The sequence below is a fragment of the Caretta caretta genome, chromosome 26 (genome assembly GCF_965140235.1).
Source record: "Caretta caretta isolate rCarCar2 chromosome 26, rCarCar1.hap1, whole genome shotgun sequence".
NCBI classification, from domain to species: Eukaryota; Metazoa; Chordata; order Testudines; family Cheloniidae; genus Caretta; species Caretta caretta.
In genome coordinates, this window is record NC_134231.1 from 14,439,607 (window position 1) to 14,458,423 (window position 18,817).

At 57.0% G+C, this 18,817-nt stretch overlaps 1 protein-coding gene across 18 annotated transcripts in view; it reads right to left on the bottom strand.

Annotated features, from left to right (window-relative positions):
• Positions 1–18,817, bottom strand: part of CAMK2B (calcium/calmodulin dependent protein kinase II beta) — a 167,046-nt gene that overhangs the window by 94,388 nt on the left and 53,841 nt on the right. For all 18 annotated transcript variants that reach the window (XM_048829401.2, XM_048829395.2, XM_048829400.2 and 15 more), the window contains exons 3-4: positions 5,766–5,825; positions 1,882–1,936 (exon numbers count right to left, since the gene is read on the bottom strand). In XM_048829401.2, coding sequence (XP_048685358.1) covers positions 1,882–1,936; positions 5,766–5,825 — 115 coding nt within the window. The remainder of the gene's footprint in view (positions 1–1,881; positions 1,937–5,765; positions 5,826–18,817) is intronic.

An 18,817-nucleotide genomic window follows, 5' to 3' on the forward strand; every position in this document is an offset into this window, starting at 1 on the left:
AGCTGCCGTGACTCAGAGGAGAGCTAAATATAACCTGCTGCTTCCCTGGCCCTGTCAGAGGCACCGTGCGATGAGCTCACCAGCTGCTATATCTGGAACGAGGTGAGAGGCAGCTGAGCACAGCGTACCGGGTCTCCGCCACCCCCCAGATGCGCCGCACCATCCCGGCACAAAGCACCGGGCCCCAGGGCTCCCCGGAGCCAAGGGGCCAGGCCTAACCGCCTCGTGCTGGTCGCCTGCCTTGGCACCAGCGCTGGGAGAGGCAGTTAAGCCCGTGGGCCACGCCTGGCCTCAGCCCCCGGCCTCCTCCGAGAAACCAGGGGCCAGGGCTGCTCCGGACAGAGACTCCTGTGTCCGATCCTGACTGGCACCCGTGGGCACAACTGCAATACAAAGAAGCATGGTCACCTGGCTAGGCTCCACTCGCCCTTCCTGCCGGGGGCCAGGCCGAGGAGCCTTTTCTCCCGTGCATCAGACAAACTCCTTTCAAGGCCCTGCCCAGCCTCTCCCCACCCTGCCTCTCCTGTGTCGTTCTCCGGTCCTGCCTCTGCCCTGCCAGTCATGCCAGCCCCCTTGTTACATTTCATACACACGTCTCTCCAGCTGCCCCTCCCGCCTGGGAGACGCTCCCCTGAAACAGCCCCAGAGCCACCTCCTTGTCCACCTTCCGACCCCTCCTTAAAACTCGATTTCGGTTGGCCTCCCGGCGAATGTGTCCCCAGTGTGGGAGACCCCGCCTGCCCGGCTGACCAATGCTGTCGCATCGCTAAGGCCAAGGTTTGCCATGGATATTTTTAGTAAAAGTCGGGGGCAGGTCACGGAAAATTCACGGAAGCCCTGTCCTTGATTTTTACTAAAAATATCCATGATAACATGGGAAAGGACTGGGCAGCTGCGGGGTGGCTGGGAGCTCTGGGGCCCCCCACCACCCGTGGGGACTCAGAGCTCCAGGGTCCCCCTGCCCCCATCAGCGGAGGGGAGCTGCAGGGTCCCCCTGCCCCCTCCCCAGCGGCGGAGAGCTGTGGGAATCCCCCTGCCCCACCCCCCGCAGCATGGGGAGCTGCCGGGGTCCCCCTGTCCTACAGCAGTGGCCCAGAAGCTGCCGGGGTCCCCCTGTCCTGCAGCAGTGGCCTGGAAGCTACCGGGCTCCCCCTGTCCTACAGCAGTGGCCCGGAAGCTGCCAGGGTCCCCCGCAGAGGCTGGGAGCTGCAGGGTACCCCCCCTGCCCGAGATGGCTGGGAGCTGTGGGGTACCTCACAGCTCCCTGCTGCTGCGGGAGGCGGTGGGACCCTGGAGCTCCCAGCTGTTGGGGCTGAAGTCACGAAGGTCTTTGGAAGTCACGGATTCCGTGACTACTGCGACCTCCGTGACAAAATCGTAGCCTTCCTTTTCGCTTCCATGTCCTCTCCCATCTGCCTGTATCCACTAGCTGTCCCTGGTCTTAGACTTGGAAGCTCCTAAGACCAAGCCTAGCCCGACGGGGTCCTGGTCCAGGATCAGGAGCTCCAACAATGTACATCGGAACAGTAACTTCCCTCCCCCGCCCAGGAGGAGAAGCAGAGAGAAAGACAAACCTCCTTGGGGGGAGAGACGGGAGTCTCCTTCCTGCCCAGCGAGGCAAAAGCTCCCCAGCCCCTTCCACCCTATGCCATAGCCGGCCCCCACCCCCATCTCACCCTCACACCAGTCCCCGCCCTGACAGCTGCTGCAGTGCAGCTATGCTAGAACTGAATTCAAACCCTTGGAAAAACACAGCCAGACACGGCTGTCCTGAATTCCCTGTTACAGCAAATGGACGACGCTACGGCCGGTTCTGCAGGCGAATTAAGAGCCGCGTGCCCCAGAACCCCCCACCCCCAGGGAGGCGCTTTAGCTACTTACAGATCAAAGATGAGGTAGTGGAAGCCCTCCTCGGAGATGCTGTCGTGGAGACGCACTGCAATGGAGCACAGAGGAGACATCAGGCCCCAGGGAAGCGTCAGCTGTTGCCTTGCTCTAGGAACAGGTGCCCGGATGGAGCCCTGGGGACCGGCCTCTCACTCGGTCGCGGGATGATGCCTCCCACGAGACACGTTTCCGGAGGCTCGCAGAGCTGCCAGGACTCCGCTCTGGAATCGGGCACTAGCAGCCAGGCCCAGGAATCCGTGGTGATGCTTGGCCAGTCCTGGGGAATTTTAGTTCTGGGGCACGGGGATGGAGGGACAATCCTGAGGCTGGAGCTCAGCTCGGAGAGTGCTACCCCCTGCCATAATTGCAGAACTGCCCTGGAGTGGAGAGGGGATTTCAGCCTCTAGCCTGCCCAGCCATCATTGACCCCCATTCCCTGCCCCAAGGGCAAAGAGGGCATTGCCAATATCTTCTCCAGGGATGGTTCTCCATCAAGCCCAGATCTGGGCGTTACCAAGACCTGGGGCCCCAAGGCTGGCAATTCAGTATTGATGGCAGATCTCAGCGCTCGGGCATGTGGTGCATTATGGTACATAGAGGGCAAAGGATCTATCTGCTAGGGGCAGGCGGCCTAGGTGGATCACCGCCCTCGGTACCAGCTCCAGCCCGAGCCACAGCCCAAGAGAAGATGTTGGGCCCGAAAGCTTAGCAAAGCCAGGCTCTGGTGGAGCGAGGTCCTTCCCCAGCCTCCAGCGCCTCCACTGATCCTACCTACAGTGGCACTCCAGAGACATCCCCCAGGCAGATGCCCCACCAGAGACCCCGTCCGCTCCCTCCAGAAGCCAAGCAGCAGCCAGTGCCCATCTCAGAGCACAGGGGTCTTGTACAACCTCTGCCCACGACCTGCTCAAGAAGCAAAGCAGCCACATTACACTAGCTGCAGCTTCCTTATGGCTCCACCACGCAGCCTTGCCGAGCTCATCTTTGCGGGCAGGGCTGCAGGATGGACGGGGTGCAGGCAGCCACGCTTCCCAAAGATGGGGTGCAGGCTATTGCCCCATTGCTGGGGTGGTGTGGACAGGTGGGTGCCCATCCCTTTAGGAACTGGACTGAGAACCACAACTAACTGTACCCACAGGAGCAGGGCGAGCTCGGGAAGAGAGGCTGAGCGGGGGACTGGGGCAGCGATGGCAAAAAGGGGGGCCAGGGAAAAGAAACAGAACAGATGCAGCTGGCCCCGGAGTACAGACGCCCAGGGAGAGGCTCATTCCAGACAATCCGTTTCCACTGGCAACTTGTCGGTTTCTTTGCAAACCACTTTTCCTGCCATTGGAGCCCCAGGCCTGTGCGATTCAGATCCCAATTCGATTCAGCGCCTAAAAATCTAAGCCCAGAATCAGGCTCTCGATGAGATCCGGGGGAGACAGAACCAGGAGAAACCAGGGAAAGGAACAAATGGGGGCAGCATCCGGTTAGAAACACAAGCAGCGTGAGCTAAAGCCAGCACATGCGTCTCAAAGCTAACGCACTGACGCGGTGGGCTTGGCAGTGGTGAGAGCCTGTAACTGGCACTGCGGGGGCTCTTCAGAGCTGGCTGAAGAGGAGCTCAGATACCTCCCTGCAGAGGCTGGAGCGCTCCGAAATCAGCTTTCCTGATCAGTGACTTCAACGGGGCCCCTTTCCCCGGCCCCTTTGTGATGCCATCGGACCAGGAGGGGTTTGACAAAGAGCTCGGGGCCAGGGAAGAAGCGGGACTCTTCCACTGCCAAACAAAAGCAATCCGATTCCTCTGGAGGGAGGGGAAGCGACTCCGGCCTGAGGGAAGATGTTGTGGCTACTTGGAGCCCTTTCTTGTATTTTCAACTTGTCCAGCCTCAGGGCTATTTCATGTTAGAATGCGGTTAACTGAAGATCAGGTGGGGTGGGAATGGTTTTTGCAATAACTGCAACATGGCAAAGGTTCTGCAGACGAGTGGAAAGGGTCCCTCGTGAGAAAGGCAGATCTGGATCCAGGGCTGTTCCAGCTGCCAGAAATACAATGAATAGTGCTTCGGCTTGGAGCTACTACTCACATGTGGGGATGCCCTAACTTCCTAGGCCCTCACGTGGCTCTTAAGGGAGCGTAAGACGCCACCAGCCCTGAAGGGGCCTATTGCACACAGGCTGGTGTTGAGGGCTTCGTAAGGAGCCAGGGACCCTATTATTGCATCTCTTTGCCCCAAGGTGCTTGTCGACGCTGATGGTTTTTACTGACTTGAGATAGCCAGCTAACTCAGGGCGATTAACACAATGGCTGGAGACGGGACACTGGATGGGGAGGGCTCTGAGTTACTCCAGTGAATTCTTTCCCAGGTGTCTGGCTGGTGGGTCCTGCCCGCGTGCTCAGGGTCTAACTGATCGCCAGATTTGGGGTGGGGAAGGAATTTCCTCCAGTTCAGACTGGCAGAGAGACCCTATGGGGGGGAATCGCCTTCCTCTGCAGCATGGGGCACAGGCCCCTTGCAGGGTTAAACTAGTGGAAATGGCGGACTCTCTGTCACTTGAAACCCTGAGTTGAGAACACCAGTGAGTCAGCCAGAGGTTCGGGGTCGGTTACAGGGGCGGGTGGGCGAGGTTCTGTGCAGGAGATTCGACTAGAGGATCGCGATGGTCCCTTCTGGCCTTAAAGTCGCGGTGAAGGCCAGTCCAGACGCACCCCAAACATTTGTTCCAGGACACAAACATTTGTGGTGTACCCTTAGCTGAGCTTGTGTGTGTCGGTCTCTCTCCCCCTTCCCCCCCGTGCCCACCATTCGCGTTCCCACGTCTCCCAGGGTCAGTTTCAGCCCATTATATACACTGATTTTCTCCTGCACTTGTGGCCATCTCCACCTTGAAGGTGGCCATGAGGACACGGTTGCCATAGCAACTGATGTACTTCAAAAGAGGGGGGGGACCAGAGGAAAACTGAAAAAAAAAAAAAAAAGAACAAATAATTGGCATCACCAGAGCGTGCTGGTGCTGGGGGGGGGGGGGCGTGTGGGGGGGTGAAGTTTGAATTGGCCACTTGCATGGGAGGAAAGACCTGCCCAGTGCTCTGCTGATTAAAACCTCCTGTTTTAATCACCCGCTTGTCAGCAGCAGCTGAGGGCAGGCGTGGGCTTGTGGCCTTCTTCCATGGGGCTGTTAACTTGGCCATGAGCAATGCAGCGCCGGGCCAGGCCCTGGGTCTGCACCCCCAGGCTGCAATGGCTCCCCGGGGAGCCCGGATCACGCCCCGCGCAGGGCGGAGGCATGGGGACGGTGTGCGGCAGGAGGCAGCCTGGCTGTTCGGGGTCATCCTCGGTTGCGTCCTCAGTGGCCCCTCTCTCTGCACTGGGTGCGAGTGTGGCTGGGGTGAGGACTCCCCAGGGTGCCCAGGCGAGCTCTGGCCAGGGTCCCAGGCACGCGATGCTCCAGCTGAGCTCTGGTAGACGGGGAGGATCCCGAATGGCTGAGGCCGGCAGCTGGGGCAGCAGGTCTGAAACCCTGGCTAGGCTGGGCCTTTGGAGAGGGCAGGGTGGTGAGCGACATGCACAGTGGCATTCTGGGAATGAGAGACATCCCCCCCCACCCCCAGTGTCCCAAGGACGTGTCTGCATTGCCTGCTACTTCTACCCCATCTGGCTAGAGCTGGGTGACATTTTTGGGGCGAACAGTACATTCACCGGAAGATGCATTTTTGGGCGTGCCAATACCATGAGCAAAATTGGGTCAAATTCAGGTCGTTTTGGGTCAACCAAAATCCTGGGGAGAGGCATCCTTCCTCCATCCCCTCCTCTGGCCCTCCTAGGGGGGTTGTCACCCTCCCCCACCCCGCGGCAAGCACTCCCCACCCCGTCCTCGCGGCAGGCACTCACCGATGTTGGAATGCTTCAGGAGACGGCAAATCCGGGCTTCGCGCTCCAACTTCTGATGATCTGGAGACGGAACAGAGAACAAGCCCCGTTAATGGCATCGCCTGACGCAGCCATTCCACATGTTCAGCAAGCCCTGGCGGGTTGGGGGCAAAGAGGGGCACACATCACCTATACCGCTTATCAAGGGCCACCAAGCACCCCAACCAGAGCCCAAGGCTCCCGTCCTGAGAGCGGGACCGGGCCAAAGGGCGTGGGCTTTAATACAGCAAGCAGATTGGCGGGGAAGGGGGAAAGGGTATCAGAAGCCAAGCTACATCAGCAGTGCAGGGCAAAAGCCCCCTCTTCTCCTTCCCAAGGCCGCCAGGGAGCTCACGTGGGAGAGGGCTTTCAGGCAGGCCCAGGGTCATGGACGGATGGATTTCAAGGCCAGAGGGCCCATCGTGACCATCTAGTCTGACCTCCTGCATCGCACAAGCCAGAGAACCTCCGCCAGCGAGTCCTGCCGTGTTGGGATTTCTTCTCCCCTGCCAGGGGATTGACGCTAGCCAGAGTAACCCCTCGCGAGCACGTGGCGTTTAGAAAGACATCCGCTCTCGCTGCGAAGAGCCGGTGTGGCGGAGAGTCCGCCCCATCCTGCCCCTTGAGAATCGGTTGCGGTGGCTACTCGCCCCCCACTTCAGAAGTTGTCTCTGTTTCCAGTTTGAATTTTCCTAACATCAGCGTCCAACCACTGGAGAGTGTCTGTTCAGCTAACATGCCCCAAACATCGGAGATCTCCCTACAGACCACCTTGATTCCCTTACCACCTCTGCCACCCAGCTGGGCCCCCTATACCACCAAGACGTGGGGCCACATCAACCCAGACTCACCCTTAGACACCCCCAAAATTCTCAGTCAGTTCAAGCCTTCCCACATCTCCCCAGTAACCTGGACCCGCCAGGGAGGTTTCCCCCAGCATGGCCAGCCGGCCTTCACTCTGGGGGGAGGGATAGCTCAGTGGTTACCCAGGGTTGTGAGCTCAATCCTTGAGGGGGCCATTTAGGGATCTGGGGCAAAAATTGGGGATTGGTCCTGCTTTGAGCAGGAGGTTGGACTAGATGACCTCCTGAGGTCCCTTCCAACCTTGATAGTCTATGATTCTATGCCCCCGGAGGATCACTCTGTCGGGAGGGAGGGAGAGTGGCTTCAAGTGCAGGAAGCAAACTGCCCGACGCAACGTTGGCCTCGTTAATTGCATCTGGGCAGCAGGAAAAAAGGCGGAAGCGTGATCTCTGTAAACCGGCAGCAGCTGCTCCCCATATTAGTACTGACACACGGCAAGGGTCCTACAGAGCTGTCTGACTAGGAGTCCAGGTGCGAAATTGTGGTGGACTCAGAAATAATGGCACCGTTTGTAAACGAAAGGCTAGGTACTGTGATGTTCTTATTGCCATCTCTATGGGATAGCGTTAGGGTTTTGTCGTCACCTTGTGTGTGAACTTGCACCTTAACGGTTAATACCCTCCTTGCCCCTAGCACTGCAAGACATTCTGATTTTAAAAACGTATGCAATCAATTCACCACGTGAGACTACAAACTGGCTAGCTGATAGATCTCCCAAAGAGCCTGTGAAGAGGGGATCACCATCCCACAGGGGTATTTCTAGAGGGGCCCAACACTATTCAATATCTTTAAAATATAGCCTTGTTGCTGGTCAATTTGACAGGTGACACAAAAACTGGGGGAACGGGGGGTAAAAAATGAGGGAAAAAGTCAGTTCTACAGAGCTTCGAAAGCGAGACTCGACCAACGTGCGTTGTAATGCAGGGCTGTCACGGAGTCCCTGGGCGATGCTCTGGAACTGCTCCCCATGAAGCCAGTCAGGACTCTGGGGCAGTCGCCTTTCTGTGAGCAGCCTGTCTTCAGGACACACAGCTCACACAGCTTCCACCTTCCTGGGTCTGACCTCGGAGCATTCAGCATCCTCTGCCCCTCCGTGCGCTTCCCCCAGCGAGTCCGCTCAGGCGGGGCTCCTGGGGAAGCCAGAGGGTCCGGCACCCCAACTTCGCAGTCAGACGTGACTCTCAGCCAGCCAGTAAAACAGAAGGTTTATTAGACGACAGGAACATGGTCTAAAACAGAGCTTGCAGGTGCAGAGAACGGGACCCCTCAGCTGGGTCCATTTTGGGGGCAGTGAGCCAGACAACCACGTCTGCACTTCACTCCATGTCCCAGCCAGCCCCAAACTGAAACTGCCTCCAGCCCCTCCTCCTCTGGGCTTTGTTCCTTTCCGGGGCCAGGAGGGCACCTGATTCCTTTGTTCTCCAACCCTTCAGCTTTCACCTTGCAGGGGGGGAAGGGCCCAGGCCATCAGTTGCCAGGAAACAGGGTGTTGGCCATTCTCTGTGTCCAGACTCCTGCACACACATGCCCTCTAGGGCTCTGCAATGATCATACACCCTTACCCCACCCCCTAGATACTTAAGAACTGCCTAGGGGAAACTGAGGCACCCCCACACTATTCAGAGGAAACATTAAGAACAGTCCCACTTCGTCACATCTCTCCCCCCTTCGAGATCGAACTGAGCGGGGTCACTTTAGCCGGTGACCTGGGGAAGTTCGAAGCCACCAACGTTCCCATGGATGCCCCAGCATCTCTCCCATTCCTTGGTAGGAGTTACACCAGGCCCTTCCATTTTCACACCCTCCCTTAGGTCAGGGGTGGTCGATAGCACTCGCAGGCCGCATGTGGGAAGGTTTATGCAGCCCATGCCCTTTGGCCACCCCAAGAATGTCTCCCCATTGACCATCACCTTCTGCTCCCACTGGAGGTCCGAGGGGCCTGGCCCCAGGAAACTCCACACAGACATATAGGTTGGGGTCAGGAGTGGGAGCCTGTCCACATCCCCAACCATCTGGCTGACGGAGTCTATGGCCTTGGGACCCAGCAAGGGAGCTAGACACCGGGGCTTTTCCGCAGGGTCCCCTTGGTTCAAATTGCCAGCCTGCTCAAAGGCAGTGAGGTGGGCATCCAAACCCCCCCCCTTAACCAGGGGCAGCAATTTAGTCTCGAGGTTCCCTGCGGAACTGGCCCCCCGGGATCTATCCCCACTCACCCTGGGGAGGTCCCCTAGGCCTCTCCGCCCCACCACCGCCAGCTCATGCTGCTGCTGCTTCTGCAGCTCTTTCTCGGGCTCTCGCTGTCTCCCATGGTCCTCTTGCTCTCTCAGACTCAGCTCCAATCCCGTCCGTCTCGATCCCCCGATGGGGAACCCGATCGTGAAGACCCCCATCTGGTCGGGGACAGGAGTCTTGGCGATGCCTGGCTCCCACTCCAGCTGCTCCCAGATCCTGCTATAGCCCCAGTTGGGGTCAGGAATCTGTTCCTTAGAGCGGTCATCCTCCTCCAGCTGCACGATTAACTCTGCTTTGGTGAACTTTCCAACGCTCAACCCTCTCTTTTTGCACAGGGTTACAATGTCCTTCTTAAGGAGACGGTGACAGGCCGTCACTCCGCTCCTCCCAAGTTGTTGTGGACTCACAGGCGCGTGTGTTCTCAGCTCCCCATGGTTTCCAGGGAGAACCCCTAGTGTGCCAGCCCTTCTCGAGGTCACCACCTCTTTGCCAGGGTCGAGCTGCAGACTCCTCCGCCCCTTGGACTGCTTGCTGCAATCCCCAGGGGAACCCTGTTACTGCAAAAGTCCTTCTCTCTCCCCGGGCCAAGCTGCAGGCTCCTCCGCCCCTGAGACTGCTCACTGCAGTCCCCAGGGGGACCCCATTACTGCACAGTCCTTCTCGCTGGTCACACACTCCCAGGGGTTAACCGCCCCCCGAAACCGCTCCTCTCTGAGCCTTCAGCAGGCCTGGTCCTCGGCAATCCCCCTTCGTGTTACTGCTCCCCAGTCACTTACTGCAGGAAGCGCCATCCACGGGGTGCAGTACATCCCACCGCTGCCACCAGTTGTCACGGAGTCCCTGGGCGATGCTCTGGAACTGCTCCCCATGAAGCCAGTCAGGACTCTGGGGCAGTCGCCTTTCTCTGAGCAGCCTGTCTTCAGGACACACAGCTCACACAGCTTCCACCTTCCTGGGTCTGACCTCAGAGCATTCAGCATCCTCTGCCCCTCCGTGCGCTTCCCCCCAGCGAGTCCGCTCAGGCGGGGCTCCTGGGGAAGCCAGAGGGTCCTGCACCCCAACTTCGCAGTCAGACGTGACTCTCAGCCAGCCAGTAAAACAGAAGGTTTATTAGACGACAGGAACATGGTCTAAAACAGAGCTTGCAGGTGCAGAGAACGGGACCCCTCAGCTGGGTCCATTTTGGGGGCAGTGAGCCAGACAACCACGTCTGCACTTCACTCCATGTCCCAGCCAGCCCCAAACTGAAACTGCCTCCAGCCCCTCCTCCTCTGGGCTTTGTTCCTTTCCGGGGCCAGGAGGGCACCTGATTCCTTTGTTCTCCAACCCTTCAGCTTTCACCTTGCAGGGGGGGAAGGGCCCAGGCCATCAGTTGCCAGGAAACAGGGTGTTGGCCATTCTCTGTGTCCAGACTCCTGCACACACCTGCCCTCTAGGGCTCTGCAATGATCATACACCCTTACCCCACCCCCTAGATACTTAAGAACTGCCTAGGGGAAACTGAGGCACCCCCACACTATTCAGAGGAAACATTAAGAACAGTCCCACTTCGTCACAAGGGCCATCCATCAAGGAACAAAGAATGCAGGTCACGTTTGCTGGATGGGGGCGGGGGGGGCTGTATTCTAGAAAGCAGCGTCTCTGAGAAGGTCTTGGGGGTCAGGGTAGACAAACGACTAAACACGAGCTCCCAGGGCAGCGCTGTTGCTAAGAGCTTAAGGCGATCGTCAGCGATAGAAACAGGGGACTAAGGCGTAGGAGTCGAACTACCACCCTGCAGCGTGTCAGTAAGACCGGGCTCCACGCTTCCAAAAGGATGCTGAGAAACTGGAAAGGGTCCAATGCAGAAGAGCAAGAACAATGTGTGGGCTGGAAAAGCTGCCTCGGGGTGAGGGACCGAGAAGAGGGTGGGAGAGGGGCTTGCAATGGGAAACACCCAGATCCCCTGACCCGTGGCATCCGTGGAAACTCAGCTGGATGGAGGTTTGTGCAGCAAAGCATGTGGCTGACAAACAAAGACAGAGAGGGAAGCGTGCCGGGGGAATCCCGTCCCGCTGTGTGATGGGGGGGACGCAGGGCTCCCTGAGCCACTTGAGCTCAACGTGGAATCAATGCAATACATGCCACAGTGTTTATCTCAGTGGGCGCCACCCCTGAAGGTGCACCAGGCTGTGTCTAGGCAAGGGAGGTTAGAAATCAACGGGGCGGCCTCCCATGTGCAGGACAGGGCATCCCCTCTCAGAAAGGGTTTGCCGAATTAAACCAGGCTTCAGAGAAGGGTAATGAGAATGATCAAGGGCTGGAAAAGCTCTCCTCTGAAGAGAGGTTGGAAAGACAGAGGAGGCGAATAAGAGGGGCCAGAATAAAAGCATATAAAGTCTAGTCTGGTCGAGAGGAGGGAGATCAGGGGGCATCTGTTCTCCCTATCTCAGAACACAAGGACAAAGGGACAGTCAATGACATTAGTGGGTGGAAACCCAAAACTGTTGCAAAGAAAAGCTTTTTCACACAATGCATAGGTGGACTGTGGAACTCTCTGCCACAAGATATCACTGGGACAAAGATTCAAAGAGGGATAGTGTAACAATATCCAGAGTTAGAATCATTAATGGTGACTGTCACAGAGTCCCTGGGCGATGCTCTGGAACTGCTCCCTACGAAGCCAGGCAGGACTCTAGGGAAGTCTCCTCTCTCTGAGCAGACTGTCCCCAGGGCAAAAAGCTCACACGACTTTCACCTTCCTGGATCTGACCTCGGAGCATTCAGCATCCTCTGCCCCTCCGTGCGCTTCCCACAGCGAGTCCGCCCAGGCAGGGTCCTGGGGAAGCCAGAGGGTCCTGCCCCCCAACTCCACAGTCAGACGTGACTCTCAGCCAGCCAGTAAAACAGAGGTTTATTAGACGACAGGAACACGGTCTAGAAAAAGCTTGTAGGTGCAGAGAACAGGACCCCTCAGCTGGGTCCATTTTGGGGGGCAGTGAGCCAGACAACCCCGTCTGCCCTTCACTCCATGTCTCCAGCCAGCCCCAAACTGACTCACACTCCACCCCCTCCTCCTCTGGGCTTTGTCCCTTTCCCGGGCCTGGAGGTCACCGGATTCCTTTGTTCTCCAACCCTTTAGCTCTCATCTTGCAGAGGAGAAGGGCCCAGGCCATCAGTTGCCAGGAGACAGAGTGTCGGCCATTTATGTACCCTGGCCCTTTGCTCTGCAACAATTACACCCCCTTATCCCACCACCTAGAGACTTAAGAAATGCACAGGGGAAACTGAGGCACCCCTACAGTATTCAGAGGAAACGTTAAGAACAGTCCCGCTTCGTCACAGGGGCAAAGCAGGGCTGGTCTCTGCGGGCTACTGTCCAGGGTTCTCAGCACCGAGCTCTTGTTCAGCGTCCGTCCTGCCTTCATCCCCGAGGATCCTGAGCAACGAAGGAGGGAAAGAACAACACCGCTCCAGGGCACAGAGCTGCTGCCTCTGCTAATGTAAATAGCCCTTCCCAAGTCAGAGAGCTGCTGGTGCAGTGACTCCAATAACAAGCGTGACAGAGATGTGGTCCCAGTCCCCGTGCAGCCCCGTCCCCTATCTGCTTCCACACACACCAGGGCCATCCTGAGTGACTTTTTATAACTCACTGTCGGCCAGGTCAGGCCAGGCAATCCTTCCCCAGCCTTAGTATGATTTCATCCCCAACTGCCCCTGTTAGGTGTCCCAAGTCACCTGTGTGACTTACTTAGGAGTCGACAGTGGGCCCTTGTTGCCAAGAAGGCCAATGGCATTTTGGGCTGTATAAGTAGGGGCATTGCCAGCAGATCGAGGGACATGATTGTTCCCCTCTATTCGGCATTGGTGAGGCCTCATCTGGAGTACTGTGTCCAGTTTTGGGCCCCACACTACCAGAAGGATGTGGATAAATTGGAGAGAGTCCAGCAGAGGACAACAAAAATGATTAGGGGACTGGAATACATGACTTATGAGGAGAGGCTGAGGGAATTGGGATTGTTTAGCCTGCAGAAGAGAAGAATGAAGGGGGATTTGATAGCAGACTTCAACTACCTGAAGGGGGGGGTTCCAAAGAGGATGGAGCTTGGCTGTTCTCAGTGGTAGCAGATGACAGGACAAGGAGCAATGGTCTCAAGTTGCAGTGGGGGCGGTCTAGGTTGGATATTAGGAAACACTATTTCACTAGGAGGGTGGTGAAGCACTGGAATGCGTTACCTAGGGAAGTGGTGGAATCTCCTTCCTTTGAGGTTTTTAAGGTCAGGCTTGACAAAGCCCTGGCTGGGATGATTTAGTTGGGGATTGGTCCTGCTTTGAGCAGGGGGTTGGACTAGATGCCCTCCTGAGGTCCCTTCCAACCCTGAGATTCTATGATTCTATGAAGTCCCAGCACACGCCACCACCGATGGTCACTGAGAGCAAGATCCATTTCTCTGTTCCCTGACCCAGAAATTCAGAGAGAGAGAAAGAGAGCAAAAGGCTGGCGGAGCCGTATGGCTCAGTGCCCAGCGAAATTATAACCCAGGGAACCAAAGGGGAGCTCCGGGGATAGCGGGTTCATGCATTTGATCTTTAACCCCTCGTGGGCTTGAGCAAAACCCTCTCCAGGTCAGAAATGAAATGAACGCCGGGGCCCTGGTGCAGTCAGCAGTCTGTGCCAAGATGAACCCAGGATGGGTGGATGCAGGCTGGCACTGAGGAGCATCAGGAGTGGGGTGGGTAGGGGCAGAGTCCAGGATAGCAGGGATGAAGGATGGAGGGGGCACCAGTCGAGCTGTGGGGCAGGACCAAGGCATGGTCCCTCTCTATTGCTGACCCACAGCATGGTTGCTAGTCAATCTGAGCCCCATAGAGATTTGCCAATGACATGCCATGGCACATATGGACCCCCAAAGCAGCAGAGCAAAGACAAGATGGGTTTTTTCACCTCTGCCAGGACTGCCCCCCTGACATCCTGCTCACTGCCCAGAAAGCAACGGCCCTCTCCCCCAGGCCCTTCACCCCCTCTGCAGCATTGAGCGCGGACGCAGCCCCTTCAGTGGGTATGCTGAGGCTGCAAGTACCCAAGGCACTTTCCCTCCGTCCCCGGGGTCAGCTGAAACCTGATGCTGGGACTGCACGGCCAGACGGATCCTGCTGCTATCACTCTCCTCCTCCATGCTCCCCCTGTCTCCACCAGCTGCTCTGCCACCCCAGCAGGAGCCGCGAGGGCAGATGGCAGCTGTGCCACGCCCCCCACGAGGAGAGCCGGGGTGGTGGGCGGGAGAGAGAAGGGAGGGGGAGAGATCAGAGAGACGGAATGGTAGGGAGCGGCTCAGCACTGAGACACTCACCGCCAGCAGCCTCCCTCCGTCACACAGCCGTGGCCCGCTCCTCTTGCCCAGCTGCGCCACACCGGGCAGGGGGTCTGGAGGAGATATGGCTGGCTCTCTCTGGAAGCCCCTGGGGTAAAGGTCCCCACTGTGAAGGCTGCTGGCTCCAAGACTAGAAGGAGCAGGACCCTCCCCGTCTTCAGTCCCTCCTGGTGGCTTGGCCACAGCAGGCTGCAAACGGCAAGGCTGGGCCATGCAGTGGCTGGGTTTATAAACACGGCTACAGCACGCCCAAGGAGCCCAGAGCACTTCGCCCTGCTGAGACGGAACCACCTCTGGGGTGGAGCGCAGCAGCTCGCAGCAACGCAGCACAGCACGGGGCGCAGCGGAATTAAAACTCCGACTTCAGAGCACTGCAAGGGTCCCACAGTCAGTGCCTCCGGCACCGATGTGGGGACCCACATGAAAGCCCCCCTAAGCTTATTTCTACCAGCTTCGGTTAAACCCTGGTACGCTGCCACCACCAAGGGATTTAACAAAGAATCCGGGAACAGCCCACTTGGAGACGTCTTCCCCCAAAATATCCCCCCAAGCCCTTACACCCCCTTTCTTGTGGAGGCTTGAGAATAAACAAGATGAGCACAAACCAGCCTTGGATTTTTAAGACCGAAAAAACCCAGTCAGATTCTTAAAAAACAGAACTTTATTAGAAGAACAAAAAAAGATAAGAGAACAACTCTGCAAGATCAGAATGGAAGATAATCTTACAGGGTAATCAGATTCAAAACACAGAGAATCCCTCGAGGCAAAACCTTAAGTTACACAAAGTCACAAAAACAGGAATATACATTTCCTCCAGCACAGCGAATTTCACAAGCCAAAACAAAGAAAACCTAACGCATATAGCTAGATTACTTACTAACTTTACAGGAGTTGGAGGGCTTGCATCCTTGATCTGTTCCCGGCAAAGGTATCACACAGACAGACAAAAGCCTTCCCCCTGGCTCCAGATTTGAAAGTATCTTGTCCCCGCATTGGTCATTTTTGGGTTAGGTGCCAGCAGGGTTACCTTAGCTTCTTAACCCTTTACAGGTGAAAGGACTTTGCCTCTGGCCAGGAGGGATTTTATAGCACTCTATACAGAAAGGTGGTTACCCTTCCCTTTATATCTAGGACAGCCACGCTGGGCACTCCTCGCCCCTCCAGTGCCTGGCAGGGGCATGGTGCGCACCCAGGAAGGCTCAGCAATCCAACTGGGCATGGGTCTGTCGGAGAGGCTGTGGGACCACTGCAGACGCCTTCTTGCCGGGGCGCAGCCCCAGCTGCCGCCTGCCCTCCCTGCCCCAGCTGCTGTGGCTTGTCATCAGCCACACTTGCAGGGAAATTGGATCTCTGCTGCTCGGGGACCCCCCTCCGGCCCCGCTCCATCAGTTAGTTGGGGCAGAGAGCTCCCTGAGGCAGAGGAGACACCTGCCCATGTGCACCACCCTGAACAACGGCCCCTTTCTCGTCTCGGGGACACGGAGGGGATCCCCTGATTGGCAAGTGCTCTGAGGCAGCTGCACGCAGGATTACGGGAGACCCACAGGGACAGGAAATCTCTAACCGCTCCAAAGCAACCCAGCTTCACTGCCAAATACACTCGAGCGGCTGGGCAGGACAGAGGGAGAGCCCTACCACGTTGACTGCGTGCAGGGAAGATCCGGGCCGCGCTCCTGGCCGTCCACGTGCCAGTCCATTGGGAGCCCTCCAGATCTCTGCCCCTTCCCCTTGTGGCACCATAGTAGCTCTGCTGCTGGGGTTTCTCTTCCTCTTTGCCCCTATATAAAGGCTATGGGGGGTGCCCCAAAGGGGTTGCTGCTCAGAGGGAACGGGGCCAGGGCAGGAGTTTTCAAAGGACTGGGCACTTGGATGAGAAGTGGGTTTTGAAGTACAAGGGAGCCAAGCTCTCCACACTGGCAGCCCAGGTCTCAGCTGGGTAGGGTGACAAGATGTCCCGATTTTATAGGGACAGTCCGGATATTTGGGGCTTTTGCTTATATAGGAGCCTATTGCCCCCCAGTCCCGATTTTTCACACTTGCTATCTGGTCAGCCTACAGCTGGGACATCCAGCCCCCACCCCCTACCCCGGTGCTCTGGGGCGCTGAGCTCTGCCAGCCTGAGGAGTAGAAAAGGCCCTTTCTACATACCATGGCCAAGTTTTGGAAGGCTGGGGCAGATGCACTGAGCCATCTGTGGCTTAGGGCGGGAGGGCAAGGTGGGAGCTGGGTGCCCGCTGCATTTTGGAGCTGGTATTCGTCTGTACCCAAGTTGCCTGAATGCCCAGTGGTCAGGGCTGGGCAGAAACGCTTATGAGGCCTGCATGCTCCGTGGTGAGCGGAGGAAAAGCAGGCCCTTGTCAGAGTGGCCGAACCCACAGGGTGATGGGGAGATGGCAGAGGATGCAGGGGAGAAGAGGACATTGAAACTGACTCCATCATGCAACTTGGCTGAGGATGAGCGGTTGGGCAAGAGCTCAGAACCCTCCCCACGCAACAGAGCAGGGGTGTTGGGCTCCCAGCTGCATCCGAACCCCAACCTGGGGCCTCTCTCCCGATTGAGGCCAAGCAAACCTCCGAAAGGGCCCGGGGGACCCACCTCCCACTGCAGCACCAGACTCCAGCAGGGCTGTTTGAGCAACTCTCACCAGGCCAAATTCTGGCCGTGATGCTCTCCGAGAGAGCAGGGAGAGGGAAGTCACCGCCCGTGGCTATGGGGAACCAGCCCAAAAGGAGTGGGATGGACGGGTGAGCAGGGAGGATGATCCTCCCCCGAACACTGACTGGGGAGGAGGACAGCTGAGAACAGATGGCAACAGGATGCAGCAGCAAGGGGAAAGGAACATGCAAAGAAAGCAGAGAGAACTACATAAAATCGATGCGCTCGCCTCCACAGAGCATGTCCATTGCCCCCCCAGCCCCAGCTGTAAGGGCCCCACAGGAAGGAAAGCTGCTGCATACAGACATAAATGAAACTCACAGAATTCTGCTCTCCCCATTCAGAGAAATAAGGTGAAATTCTTAACACTCAGGGCAATCCACCATGGGAACAATTTACCCCGGGTGGGAGAGATTCTCCGTCCCTGGCAGTTTATAACGCACGTCCAGCTCTTCTGCTAACAGATCTGAGCTGGGAATTATGTGGGCCGTTCTCTGGCCTGTGCTATCCGGGGGGTCGGATTAGATTGCAGTGGTCTCTTTTGGCCTTGGAATCTAGCATCTCTTGACATTATTATTGATTTTTTTTTTTTGAGTATTGCAGGCTCTGAAATCCACCCTCCTCCTTCGGCTTCACAGCTCGATCCACAACTCCAAAAGGCCGGCTACAGACTTTTTTTTAGAGTGCTCATGTTTACCATGTTTACCACCCCGGGCTAGGAGTCTCGCTCCCATGGGCTCGAAGACAGCGTGGACAAACCCTACAATACTGTGGTAGTGGGGAGTATATAAGTGTGACAGACAGACAAACAGTCTGTCCATCCAGGGGGATGCAGGGACCAATTTATGAGAAATCATTCCAGGAATTCGGAACCTGCAGAAACAGCCCCGTAGAACGGAACCTCGTCTATAGGGTTTTGGACCATTTTATAGGATTAACTAGAAAATTACATCCCTGAATACAAATGCCCTGTAGAAAGGGCCCTGCTCGCTGTCACCTTGGGCAGCTTTTAAGAACAGCTTCCTTAGGTTTCATCCCTGTTCAGTTCTACTGGGCAGTTCCATCAGGGGACACGACATGGGGAGGGTGTTAGCAGAAACGGGGCGGATGGATTACTTTGGGCAGCACCAAAGGGTATAATGTGGAGGAATGGGGTGACATTAGAAACGGCTGAAGAGCTGGGACAGTCCTGCGTGGGGCTGTGGGATTGAGTCGTGGAGGGAAGAGCTGGGGAAGGTAAACTCGGCTGGACAAAACCGAACGTGAGCTGTAGGGCAGATTCCTGCCCTGACCCCGGGGAGAGCGAACTGGGGTTTTCCCCGCTGTAGTTCTCTGATCACAGAAGCGCTCTCCGCCCGCCCCCTGCACCTAGCGACGCCGTAGCGGGTCACATCTGGAGCCATCTGAGCGAAGAACGGCACGTTCAGGCTGCCTTGAGCAGGGCCACCGCGCGCTTCTGCTCATCCAAACTCCCAGCCGCTCGCTGGGCATATTCAAACCCATTTTAAAGGCGTTTAAAAACTTGGTAAAGGAACGGAAGCTAAACCCTGCCGGGGCAGAGAAGTGAGCTGCATTTCTGTAGTCTAAAGAGAGGCAGCGCGGGGGACACGGTCTCTGTCTGTAAATACCTCCAAGGTAGCCATGGAAATTAAAGGAGGGAATTACGCCGACTCAGATGATGGCAGAAGGAGCAGCAATGGCCCGGAGCAGGAAAAGGAAGAGCTTAAACCAAATATTAGCAGTCAGAGCAACTGGGGCACCGTGACTGCATATCCCCCTGGACAGGGAGAGAAGCCTGACTTGGGTGGCTGCTATCCGGGCCAGCCTATCCCCTTTGTGATTCCTCCAGTCCCATCGGGACACTTTGTGATCACGGCCCTGGGAAGCCCAGCGTCAGTTCCAGCCCATTTTAATGCCATTCCCGGCTGACA